Source organism: Podarcis gaigeae (genome assembly GCF_964106915.1).
Source record: "Podarcis gaigeae genome assembly, chromosome: 16".
NCBI lineage: Eukaryota > Metazoa > Chordata > Lepidosauria > Squamata > Lacertidae > Podarcis > Podarcis gaigeae.
Genome location: NC_139693.1, coordinates 19,225,096 through 19,237,807, shown reverse-complemented (window position 1 = coordinate 19,237,807; position 12,712 = coordinate 19,225,096). Strand labels below are relative to the sequence as shown.

General features: G+C 49.9%; 1 protein-coding gene across 2 annotated transcripts in view; it reads left to right on the top strand.

Annotated features, from left to right (window-relative positions):
• Positions 1 to 12,712, top strand: part of SPTBN2 (spectrin beta, non-erythrocytic 2) — a 95,050-nt gene that overhangs the window by 71,109 nt on the left and 11,229 nt on the right. For both annotated transcript variants that reach the window (XM_083716747.1, XM_083716748.1), the window contains 13 exons: positions 479 to 1,235; positions 2,835 to 3,037; positions 3,685 to 3,775; positions 4,342 to 4,488; positions 4,960 to 5,223; positions 5,432 to 5,656; positions 6,589 to 6,678; positions 7,413 to 7,685; positions 8,684 to 8,814; positions 9,146 to 9,350; positions 10,481 to 10,855; positions 11,336 to 11,580; positions 12,090 to 12,228. In XM_083716747.1, coding sequence (XP_083572873.1) covers positions 479 to 1,235; positions 2,835 to 3,037; positions 3,685 to 3,775; positions 4,342 to 4,488; positions 4,960 to 5,223; positions 5,432 to 5,656; positions 6,589 to 6,678; positions 7,413 to 7,685; positions 8,684 to 8,814; positions 9,146 to 9,350; positions 10,481 to 10,855; positions 11,336 to 11,580; positions 12,090 to 12,228 — 3,145 coding nt within the window. The remainder of the gene's footprint in view (positions 1 to 478; positions 1,236 to 2,834; positions 3,038 to 3,684; positions 3,776 to 4,341; positions 4,489 to 4,959; positions 5,224 to 5,431; positions 5,657 to 6,588; positions 6,679 to 7,412; positions 7,686 to 8,683; positions 8,815 to 9,145; positions 9,351 to 10,480; positions 10,856 to 11,335; positions 11,581 to 12,089; positions 12,229 to 12,712) is intronic.

The window sequence follows — 12,712 nt, the reverse complement described above, 5'->3', positions numbered from 1 at the left end:
TGGCAAACTTGGGGTGGAAAATCTGATAGGTGCCTCTCCCAAAAACAAGTTGACTTAAGGAGATGCACAAAATTGGCCTCCTCTTTTTAGCCTCCTGTGCCCCCAAAATGCCTCTGTGGTGGGTTGGGTGGGCACCTGAACAACGTGGTTGGGGCGGCTGCTGGTGGTAAAGGGGAATCACCCAACCTCAGCCTTAGATCCTAAAGTTAATTTAAGGAAGTTTGTCAAAGGAAAGGTTATCCTCCTCCACCTGTGCCCTATCATCTCACATTTTCCTGGAGGGTTCCTGACCAACCCCCCTTCCGAAAGGTTTTTTGGGGTTGAAGTGGCTGCAGAGGTTCCCCACCACTGGGCCCTGGACCTGAGTGGGAAATGAAGATGAAATGTTATCTTTCAATATACGAGTTTCACATTAAAAATGGAGATGGCGGCCATGGCAGCATTGAACTGGATCTCCCCTCCTTCCCCCTTCTCTCAGGTGGCAGCAGTTCCAAGCCTTGGCCAGCCGCAAGAAGGATGCGTTGACCTCGGCTCTCAGCATCCAGAATTACTACTTGGAGTGCAATGAGACCAAGGCTTGGATGCGGGAGAAAACCAAAGTGATCGAGTCCACCCAAGGCTTGGGCAACGACCTGGCAGGGGTCATGGCCCTGCAGCGTAAGCTGGCGGGCATGGAGCGGGACTTGGAGGCCATCCAGGGCAAAGTGCGGGACTTGCGGGAGGAGGCCACCCGCCTGGCAGACCAGCACCCGGAGCAGGCTCCTGCCATTTTGGACCGCTTGTCCGAAGTCGACGGGACCTGGGACGAGCTACGGGGGACCATGCGCCGACGCGAGGAGTCCCTGGGAGAAGCCAGCAAGCTTCAGGGCTTCTTGCGGGACTTGGACGACTTCCAGGCGTGGCTTCTGCGCACCCAGACGGCCATCGCTTCGGAAGACGTGCCGGCCACCCTGCCGGAGGCAGAGCGCTTGCTGAACCAGCATGAGACCATCCGGAACGAGGTGGAGCACTACAGGGGTGACTACCGGCGCTTGCGGGCCATGGGGGAGGAGGTGACGCAAGGCCACACCGATGCCCAGCACATGTTCCTGCAGCAGCGCCTCCAGGCCCTTGACACTGGCTGGAATGAGCTGGACCAGATGTGGGAGAACCGGCACCAGCTGCTCTCCCAAGCCTACAGCTTCCAGATCTTCCTGAGGGACACCAAGCAGGTGGAAGGGGTGCTCAGCAACCAGGTAAGGCACAGTTGGGGCCCACAGCCTCGGGGACCAGATGTGGCCCTCCAGAATCCCTCTAAGCCATGGGTAAACAAACTAAGGCCCAAGGGCTGGATCTGGCCCAATCGCCTTCTAAATCTGGCCCGTAGACGGTCTGGAAATCAGTGTGTTTTACATGAGTAGAATGTGTCCTTTTATTTAAAATGCATCTCTGGGTTATTTGTGGGGCATAGAAATTCGTTCATTTTTCTTTTCAAAATATAATCTGGCCCCCGACAAGGTCTGAGGGACAGTGGACCGGCCCCCTGCTGAAAAAGTTTGCTGACCTCTGCTCTAAGCCGCCACCTCTCTCCTCAGGTCACACCCCTCAGTGGCCAGTTTTTTACCCTTTATGGCTTTTTTTTTGGTTGACTGGAATGCGTCTTGGAACTCTGATAATGCCTCCTCTTTGCCTGGATCAGTGTTTCCCAAATTTGGGTCTCCAGTTGTTTTTGGACTACAACTCCCATCATCCCTAGCTAGCAGGACCAGTGGTCAGGGGTGGTGGGGTTTTTAGTCCAAAAACAGCTGGACATTCAAGTTTGGGAAACGTTGGCCTGGATGGAGCAGGGAGAGGGTGTGTGAGTGTGTGTAGAAACTACAAATTTTACCTTTGTTGCTCTGCCCACTTTTGCCTCTGGCCCTGCCTACCGCTGGCACGCGGTCCCTCTAGAAGGAAATGAGGCCCTAGGGCTGGTAAAGCCTTCCCCACCCCTGAGGTGTAAAGGGTTGTAGGAACAACGATGGTGCCAGCATTGACCCATAACCTTGCAGTGCCAGAAGATTGGGACCAACTTGGGACGTGAACAGTGGTTGAGTAGGCAGGGCTTTTTTTCATCCGGAACTTGCCAGAAGTCAGTTCCATCACCTTTTAGGTGGGGGCGCCATTGCCATTCTAAGAGAGCGAGGGAGGTGTTCATGGTGAGTCCTGGAACCCTTTTTATAAAGAAAAATAGCACTGCAGTTATTGCCCCAAAGGAGACAATGCAAGTGGCTACCTTGCATTCTGCGGATTTGAGAAGAGGAGAGATTGGAGGAAGATGTTGCTTCATTCACATTTTTAAGTGAACCGCTTTGATTGGCAGAACCAGTGCTGTTCCAGGTGCCGTGTAATACTCGTTCTGCATTTGTAAGAAATTGTTCTTTTAGTGTGGCAACAGCCACACTTTGCAACTCCCTGCCTACTGACATCAGGCAGGCTCCTTCAGTGTATCTTTTTTTATTTCTGTTGAAGACCTTTTTTATTTAGGCATGTAGAATATTGACACATGTTTAAATGATCTCTGATTGTTGATTTTCATTATTTTTTGAATGTTTTAAACAACTGTTTTTTACTGATATTTTAAAAATTCTTTTTGTAAACCACTTTGAGGTTTCCCGCCTCCTACAGTCAAGCTGTATATGAATTTTATGAAATAATGAAATAAACAATTAGGCTCACAGCCTAGAAGTTACCCACTTTGACTCCAGGGCTTATGCAGTCTCCATTTTTCGCCTCTCCTTGTCCAGGGTGTTCTCTGATGGTGTTTTCTTGGGATGATCAACACCCACACACACCCCCTTTTTTTTTTTTGACAGGAATATGTGCTGACTCACACAAGCATGCCCAGCTCCCTCCAAGCTGCTGAGGCTGCCATTAAAAAACATGAGGATTTCATGACCACCATGGAGGCCAACGGGGAGAAGATCAAGGGGCTGGTGGACTCTGGCCGGAAGCTTATCATGGAGGATGGGCTCCACTCTGACAAGATCCAGGAGAAGGTCAATTCCATTGACAGCAGGTGAGGGGGATTACTCTGTGCAGAAATGCTGGTAGTGGTAATCTGGTTTGGAAAAGGGAGCACGATCTAGCAACTTGGAGCAGGTAATGGGCAGAAGGTCGACGAGGAAGATCTTTGGGTTATTTGCAGTAGATATAGGGAAGAGTTTCCGATTCCTGACAGACAGACTGCAGTCCTATCCATAAGCTAAGGCTTTGAGCCTCAGTGATCACCAGCTGTAAAATGGGACTTGGAAGAGTGCAGGAACCGCTTTCTGTTCTCAAAGTTGCAAGTAAAACAGCATGTGAGACCTGCAGCAAAATATTGTAGTGTTCAGGGTTCCAGCCTGTCAGCCATCCCATTTTCCAGGATTCCCCCTTCCATTTGCTCATCACCCTTTCCGTCCCCATCCCCCTGTTGACCATTTACTTTCTGCTCAGTTTTTTAAATGCTGTAATCCTCTGTTTTATTCTGCATTGTTCCATTTCGTTATAGCTGTTGTTTTGTGGGCCTTTCTAGTAACACTAGTGTTGAAGGGTGGGCTATATAAATCCGTAAAATAAGTGTGGCAGTCTCCTTGCTTCCTCTCCCAGGAAAACGGCTGTGGGCACTATTGCCAAGCAGCTCCTTCTGGTTACTTTACGCCTTGTCTTCCCTCTCTCTTCCAGGCATAGGAAAAACCAGCAGGCAGCTCAGGACCTTCTGGCCCGCCTCCGTGACAATCGGGAACTGCAGCATTTTCTGCAAGACTGTCAAGAGGTGAGCAGGATCGCCTTTGACAGATTATGAATGCCCAGCCAATGTGAATTTGATACAAGTTACATTTATTTCTGTGTTGATTTATAAACATAATATATGACAGCCATGGTAGTTTAAAATGGTATCATCGTGCTTCAAATGTACGGTGTGTGATTGTGGCCATAGTGAGCTTGGGGTCAGCATGGGTCCCCCAGCCAGAGAGTCATATTCCCCCACCGCCATTTTAAAAAGGCAGAGCTCAGGACAGCTGCATCCTTTCTCTGGGATCAGAGGCAGCAAGTCCCTGAATGCCAGTTGCTGGGGAACATGAGTGGGAGGGGGCTAATGGCCTTCATTTCCTTCTTGTTGACCTCCCAGGGACACCTAGTGGGCCAGTGGTGGGAAACAGGATGCCATGCTAGGCAAGTCTTCAATTGCATCATCTTATGGCTGGCTCTCCTGCCCACCTACATTGAGAACTGAGATCTATTTAGGGGAAAGTTCTTTAGCAATAGGTGTTCTTAGGGTTGCTGGTTCTCCTTAGGGGACTCTCACCCGATAATGCTCTCTTCCTGTCTTTCCTCCAGCTCACCCTGTGGATCAATGAGAAGATGCTGTCAGCTCAGGACATGTCGTATGATGAAGCCCGGAACCTCCACACCAAGTGGCAGAAGCACCAGGCCTTCATGGCCGAGCTGGCCTCCAACAAGGGCTGGCTGGAGAAGATCCAGAAGGTGGGTCTTCTTACAAAGCCCTGAGCTGGTGCTGAAACCTCCTTGCAGTGACGTTATCAGCCCTGGAAGCCCACTAATTAATAACAGAAGTAGCTGTGTAGAAATGCATGTTTTGCACATGCTCAGGGGACCCCTTGGTTTTCATGCCCCGGCTTCTTTATTGGAGAGTTGCTGGGGCCTTGAGCCTGCCTTAAAGCTTGGAAGCAATCTCTGTTAATTCAAAGGGTGGCTGTGGTTTCTTCGGTGGTAAGTTAAAGCACTCCCTTCTTCATGTAAGCAGGCTGAATTATAGCAGATGATGATGATGGGGGACCTGTAACAAAATGTTGCAGGGTGGAATTTTCCTGCTGCTCAGGGGTCCAGTTAATCAGCTATGACCTGTTCTAGGATACCCCATTCCACCTCCACTCACACTATTCCGTTCCGCCCCCTGCAACATTTCCGTCAGCATCTGTGTCCTCCTTTCGGCAGGAGGGAGAGCAGCTGGTGGCCGAGAAGCCAGAGCTGGAGCCCGTGGTGAGAGCCAAGCTGGACAGCCTGCAGAAGCTCTGGGAGGAGCTGGAATCCAGCACCCAGAACAAAGCTCAGTGCCTCTTTGACGCCAACCGCGCCGAGCTCTTCACTCAGAGCTGTTCCGCCATGGAGGCCTGGCTGAGCGGCCTCCAGGCCCAGCTGCACTCTGATGACTACGGGAAGGACTTAACCAGCGTCAACATTTTGCTCAAGAAACAGCAGGTGAGTGCGTGCTGTGCGGCAGGGGTGAAGGGCTTGGCTCTGATGAATTTCCACCTGCACCAAATTCCTCTTTGGAGGAAAGGGCCAAAATCTGCAGAAGCAGAGGGAGGCTGCTGGGATGAAGTGGTAATGATGCCGCAGGGGTTTGCAGAGCTGCAACACCCCACGATCCTTCTGCATTCCCAACACCACCTTTCTCCACTCCCAGATGCTGGAAAACCAGATGGACGTGCGGGAGAAGGAGGTGGAGGGCCTCAAAGCCCAAGCGCTGGCCCTCAGCCCAGAGGACTCCAACACCGTGGAGGTGGATGGCAAACTGCAGGCAGTGGAAGACAGGTTTGCAGAGCTGCGGGCACCACTCAGGGAGCGCTGCGAGAAGCTGCTGGCCTCCAAGGAGGAGCACCAGTTCAACCGCGACCTGGAGGATGAAATTGTGAGTCAGGGGAGGGATCAGAGGAGAGGGAGAGCCGCTGTGCAGGGAGCCAGGGTTTCAGGGAAATGAGCACTACTGAGTAGGGAGAAGCAACCTGTTTCAGGCAGCGCTATCAGATAGATGACTGCACCTGAATGGCACAGCCAGACTTTATAAAGGGTTGGAGCTAGTGGAAGAGGGGGGCCCTTTTGGGCTCCATTGCAGGCACCGGAATGTCTTAGGACGCCAGAAACTTTATGTTGCTTTTATGTAATTTTTATAAAATGTATATTTTCAGGATATCTGAATAGTTTATTGCTCTTTGGCCAACAGGCCTAATGCATAAACACACTCATGCTACAGACAGTTACCATTTTGTACACGTTTGATTGTTCCAGGATGGCTGGCGCATGTGCCGTTTTATGTCCTGGAAAGGGATGGGGCAGGTTTATTCTCATGATGACCTGGAATGCAACCCCAGTGCAAATGGGAAGTTGCCTGTAATATGCATTTCACAGAGCCAAAATAAGCATCAACATAAGTATATGCAGAAAACATTGCCATTTTTTAAAATTGTTTTTTTAAAAAACCTGCTTATAAGCATTCCCTCACAAATGCAGGGTGGTGAATTTATTTACACCTGTGCGATCTTCATGTGCAGTCAATAGTTTTCACTTCTTCATAGCCTTTGAATTGCTTAACAAATTTTCTGGTTTTATATGTATATTTTATGTTGTTGCGTCCTTTATCTTCATATATTGTATACCACCCTGGAATATATATATTTTAAATTTAACTGGTGGGATATTGTGTGTGTGATTTATTTATTTTAAATAACAACCCTCGTTCGCCCCCCCTCAAATGAGCAGTAAGATGACTCTTGCCCCGCTGAGTTTTTCTGCTATGGAGCCTCTTGGCATTTCTTAACCTTTTTCTCGCCTTGTGTCCTGCAGTTGTGGGTGAAGGAGCGGATGCCCATGGCAGTCTCCACTGACCATGGCAAAGATCTTCCTACTGTCCAACTACTGATCAAGAAAAACCAGGTAAGGCTTAGTTGGGTGTGGTGGTTTCTCTGCAGAGGCTCCCCCTTTGTGGAATGCTCTCCCCAGGGCCGGGTGCCTTCATTGTATATTTTTAGGCAGGAGGCAGAAATGTTCCTCTTCCACCAGGCCTTTGGCTGATGAATATTCTACAGCCTTTTAAATGTGCCTGTGGGAAGTGGAGGGTTATTGTTTTGCTGTTTTGTTTAGCCCATTTCCTTGTTTTCATCTTGTGTTTTATTCTGTGAAACGCCCCCCCCCCCCGAGATCTTACGATAAAGCGTCGTATGTAAATCTAATAAAATAAATAAGTAAGTGAAATAAGAAAGGGAGACAAACATCTCTTTCCACTTTCTCTGCACATCACCATACTGAATTTTACATGCTTTTGTCATGTCACACACACCCTTGCTCAAAAGAACGCCAAGATGAGCCCTGCCGGATCAGGCCGAACACCCAACTAGCCCAGCTTCCTGTTCTCACAGTGGTCAACCAGATACCCATCATGAGAAGCTTGCAAGCCCAACAACTGGCATTCAGGGCACACTGTGTCCAGCAGTGGAGGGAGAACATAGCCGTCGAGGCCAGTGGCCACGGATAGCCTTCTCTGCTCCAGGAATTTGACTAATCCTTTCCTAAAGCTATCTGAGTTGGTGGCCTTCGCTACCTCTTTGGGGTAGCGAATTCCAGAGTTTTAACGGTGCACTTTTCTTCTTCCCTCTTCCTGACACTTCCAGACCCTGCAGAAGGAGATCCAGGGCCACCAGCCACGAATAAATGACATCCTAGGGAGGTGGCAGGGGCTGGCATGCAGCGGCCTAGAAGCAGAGCTGCAGGGGCGTGTGGAGGCTTTGCAGGAGATGTGGCAGGAGCTGCAGAGCCAGGTGGAGCAGCGGCACGGGCGCCTGGAGCAAGCGCAGATGGCCCAACAGTTCTACTTCGATGTTGCAGAGGCTGAGGCCTGGATGGGCGAACAAGAGCTGCACATGATATTAGAGGAGAAGGCCAAGGTCTGCGTTATTTTTTTGCCTGTGTTATGTGTTAATTCATAAACCCATTCTGTCCTAGTTCTGCATTAAAAAAAAACACCAAACCAAAACATGCAAAAATACTCATTCATTTAAAGGAGCATTTCTGGATGTATTTTAACTAAGAAACTTTAAAAAAATATTTTTTTTGGAGCCAAAAACTGCATTGCAAAATTCTAATACACATATTAGCTGGGGAAAATGCAGATCATGCTGGCTCATACTGGAATTCGCAAAATACTTAATTTCTCTAGCATTCTTTCCTGGGCCTAGCATTTCAGAAGAGCAGTGCCCTTCTCGCTAATCCTAGATGTGTGAGAATTCATTTGGTAGCATTCAAAAATGCACTCTGCAATTCTCTTCTTTATTGCATCACACATTCCAAGGTTGCATGCTGAAAACGAGTGAGTGGGGGAGGGGAAAGCCTGAGAACTGTGCTTAACTCCTCTCCCACTAGAGACAAATCTGCTCTGGGGTTGTCCTTTATGATTAGTAAGAATAGTTCTAGGACTTGCCAGAAGTCACATTTCTCTCTGATTGAAAGTTCTGTCCCCTTTCAACCCCAGATATACACAGGCTGGTTGTAGTTGTTCAGCAGTGGGGAGAAAGGCACTCTGCACAGTCCCAGATGAACCCCTCTTTCACATAAACCAGTGGTTCTCAACCTGTGGGCCCCCAGATGTTGTTGGACTACAACTCCCATCATCCCTGAGCTCTGGCCTTGCTAGCTAGGGGTGATGGGAGTTGTAGTTCAACAACATCTGGGGACTCACAGGTTGAGAAAGGCTGACATAAACATTTTGGGACTGAATCCTGATGTGGAATAGCAGGTCTCAATCCTAGTTCAAATTTTAATGTCGCCTACCCCATCGTCTTTACCCCTGCTTCTGTTTCCGAAGGGGTGGGGGGAAGCAAACAAACAAACAAACAAACAAACAAACAAACAAACAAACAGGAACACACTTCTTTCTTTTCACCAGGATGAACTGATTGCTCAGGCCATGGTGAAAAAACATCTAGTGATGGAGCAGGCTCTGGAAGACTATGCCCAGACCATCCACCAGCTCTCCATCCAGAGCCGTGATATGGTAAACAACGGGCATCCCGAGAGGTAAGGAAGCCCACCATTCCCCTACCAAGACAGTTGGGGAGCCTCTCCCCACATGCCCAATCAAGTTCCCTGCTGTGGCCCAAGTCCTGTTTTGGATGTCATTATACCCCTCTTTCTCCTGGAGATCTCAGGACACGCACCTGTTGTGTGAATCAGTTTACCAGCTTATTACGCCACTCTTTTGTGGGGGGAGAAGCCAATCAGGGATCCTGGGATTCCATGCAAAATGATGACAGCTGGTGGGCAGCCAGCACTGGTCAGGGCTTTGGAGACCTGAATTCCATGGCATCCGTGGATGATGTCTGTCCCTCTCTCTTTCCCTTTCCTGCAGTGAACGGATCAATCTCCGGCAGGGCCAAGTGGACAAGCTCTATGCCAGCCTGAAGGACTTGGCTGAGGAGCGCCGGGCCAAGTTGCAGGAACAGCTCCGCCTCTGCCAGCTGAAGAGGGAAGTGGACGACCTCGAGCAGTGGATCTCGGAGCGCGAGGTGGTGGCTGCTTCTCATGAGCTTGGACAGGACTACGAACATGTCACGGTGGGTCTCCCCCTCCCAAGGGATCCCTAACATACCCAGAGGCAGGAAGCACCCCTCCAGATCTCTATACCTCCTTCACTGAGGTGGCTGGAGGGTGAACAGGGCACCCAAGTGATCCTAGTTCTGCACCAGGAAACCCCATATCAATGCTGCATTATTTGCCCTTTTGCATGCATAGCAGGTTCTCTTCCACTGAGCTACATCCCTTCCCAGTAAGATTCCAGTCATCGTGGTCCTGAATAAAGGGCTGATTTAAATAGGAACATAGGGAACTGCCTGCTGTGGAGTCAGATTATTTGTCCAGCTATCCACTGTTATGTCTTCTGATAGCAACTCTCCAAGGTCTCAGATAGAGAAAAGTCTCTCTGATCCCCTACTTCTTGCGATCGTTTTAATTGGACATATCTAGAACTGAACCAGGAACCTTCTGTGTGCAAAGCGGGTGCTCTACCTCTGTGCTATTATCCCTCTGCCTTTTTTGCCCCTTTGCCCTTCACACTCTTGTTTGTTTCCCACCGTTGTGCCAGGAGCTGGAGTCAGGAGCAGGTCAGCAATAAAACACCCTGTGTCAGAGAATTCAACTCTTTGTTCAAAGAAACCAAAACAGTGCAGGCCTAGTGATCGCAGCAACTCTTTCTGTCTAGTAGGTCTTGCCCCAGTGAGGCAATTGCCTTCTTACTGCTCTAAGGCTGCTCCTCCCCTGGGTCCTTCCCCGGCAATCTGAGGATCCCTTGTCTTGTCTCTCTTTGCTCCACCCTCTTCATTCCTCTCTATGTTCTGGGAGACCAGGCGGGAGCAGAGCTAGTTGCAGCAAGAAGGGGAGACTCCCTGGCAGCCTGTATCATCTCTGCCTCTTGGCCCCTCTCTTCTCCAGCCTCCACTTCTGCCTCTGATTCTGGACTGCTCTCGGCCACAGACTCTTCCTGCCCACCAAACCCAGCTACCTCTTCAGCTTCTGACACCTGCTGCTCCCAGTCTCCCACTTTTCCCTCTGACCACTCATCATTGTCCGACCACCAATCCCTTGGCTCTGAGCCTGGGGTTCCCCAGCTGGTGCCTCCCACTACTCCTCTGCATGAAGCCACTCCATGACAATTGGGACCTTTGCAGTGCTCTCTTCTTCCCTACAGATGCTGCGGGATAAGTTCCGGGAATTCTCACGCGACACCAGCACTATCGGTCAAGAGCGGGTGGACGCCGTCAACCGGCTGGCGGATGAGATGATCTCTGCCGGCCACTCCGAAAACGCTACCATTGCCGAGTGGAAGGACAGCCTGAACGAGGCCTGGGCCGACCTCCTGGAACTCATCGACACCCGGAGCCAGATGCTGGCGGCATCCTATGAGCTGCACCGTTTCTACCACGACGCCCGTGAGACCCTTAGCCAGGTCCAGAACAAGCAGAAGCAGCTGCCTGATGAAGTGGGCCGGGACCTCAACACGGCGGAGGCCATGCAGCGGATGCACAGCGCATACGAGCACGACATCCAGGCGCTCAGTACCCAGGTGCACTTGGGGGACTGGGAAAGGGAATAAAATAAGTGCAAGGTCCAGACTCTGCCTACTGAGGGGGCAGAAGCCAAGCGGAGGAGCATCAGGAGAATAGTGGAGCAGTCTCCAATGAGCTTTTACGTTTTAATGCTTCTGTAACTTTTATTATATACTTGTAAACCACTATTTCTTTAAATTTTTTAACAAAAAAAATCACATATCACTCAAGAAAATTTTTTTGAACAAAATTTCAACAAAATTGTTTCTTGAGTAATTGCTGATTAGGAAATTACACGTTTTAACCAAAAATCTGGAGATCAATTTGTACTAAGTATCTCTTTAACCTTGTTTTTACAAGAAAAGTCTCTCCCAACTCCAGTGGTCAAAATGCAAACATCATTTGCCCTGCCTTGATCAAGGGCCTCGGTGAGAGCACCTGGGACACTCTTGATGGTGAGGGACCCTGACTCACCTGTGGCTCATTTGGCTTGGCAGGTGAAGCAGGTGCAGGACGATGCGGCACGGCTGCAGAAGGCTTATGCCGGCGAGAAGGCAGACGACATCCGGAGGCATGAGCAGTCTGTTAGTGAGGCCTGGTCTGACCTGCTCAGCAGCAGCAGTGGCCGCCGGCACCTCCTCCTTGACACTGTTGACAAGTTCCGCTTCTTCCGCATGGTGCGTGACCTCCTACTGTGGATGGATGATGTCAACCTCCAGATAGATGCCCAGGAGAAGCCCAGGTAAGGGGCAATAGGAGCAGGTCTCTATAGGTGGCAGGTCTAGTCCCTAACTCACCCAGGCCACATTCACATCATACATTTAAAACACTACGGTTCCACTTTGAGCAGTCATGGCTTCCCCCCCAAAGAATTCTGGGAACTGTAGTCCATTAAGGGTGCTGGGAGGTGTTAGGAGAATCCGATTCCCCTCTGAGTGGTCCCAGAGATCCCTGTGAAGACAGATTCTTTGTTAAACCACTCTGGGAATTGCAGCTCTGTGAGGGGAATAGGGGCCTCCTAACAACTCTCAGCACTCTGAACAGCTCCCAGAATTCTTGGGGGAAACTGTAAGTGTTTTAAGTAGTGTGAATGTGTCCATCCTTGGATGTGTCCTTGTGGAATGATGTGCTAGGACCAGACTGGGCCTTTGGGTGTCTCGTCCTGCCCTCCAGCTCCCCACTTCTTGCTCTGCTTAAACGTGATTTCTAGGGGAAAGCCTAGTAGCCAGCCTTTCCTACATTCCCCCACAGGGACGTCTCGGCAGCAGACTTGGTCATCAAGAACCACCAAGGGATCAAGGCTGAAGTCGAGGCTCGGACAGACAGCTTCAATGCCTGCATCGCCATTGGCAACGACTTGTTGGCCAAAGGACACTATGCCTCTGACAAGGTGAGAAGGCCTCCCCTGAACTGATGCAGCTATTGCTTGTTTTGCAGGAAAGGTGTACTGATTTTGGAGTTATGCACTTTTTAAAGCTCAGGTATGGTTGTTGTTTTTTTCCAGTTTAAGATAGGCAAGGTAAGTCCCTCATGCCTTTAAATGAAACAAAAAGAGCCTTATGAAGAGATGCAGCAAGAGATCAGGGCTCAGTTTTGGCTGAGCCTTGCATCACAGCTGGATGATAAGCTTTCCCCTCCTGAGATGTTCTGCAGCCACACAATTGTTAAAGATCAGGGACATTTTCCCTCTATTGTCAGCTGCCTAGGTCAAGCTATTTGTCCATCTAGCCCACCACTGTCTACCTCAGGCATAGGCAAACTCGGCCCTCCATATATTTTTGGGACTACAACTCCCATCATCCCTGACCGCTGGTCCTGTTAGCTAGGGATGATAGGAGTTGTAGTCCCAAAACATATGGAGGGCCAAGTTTGCC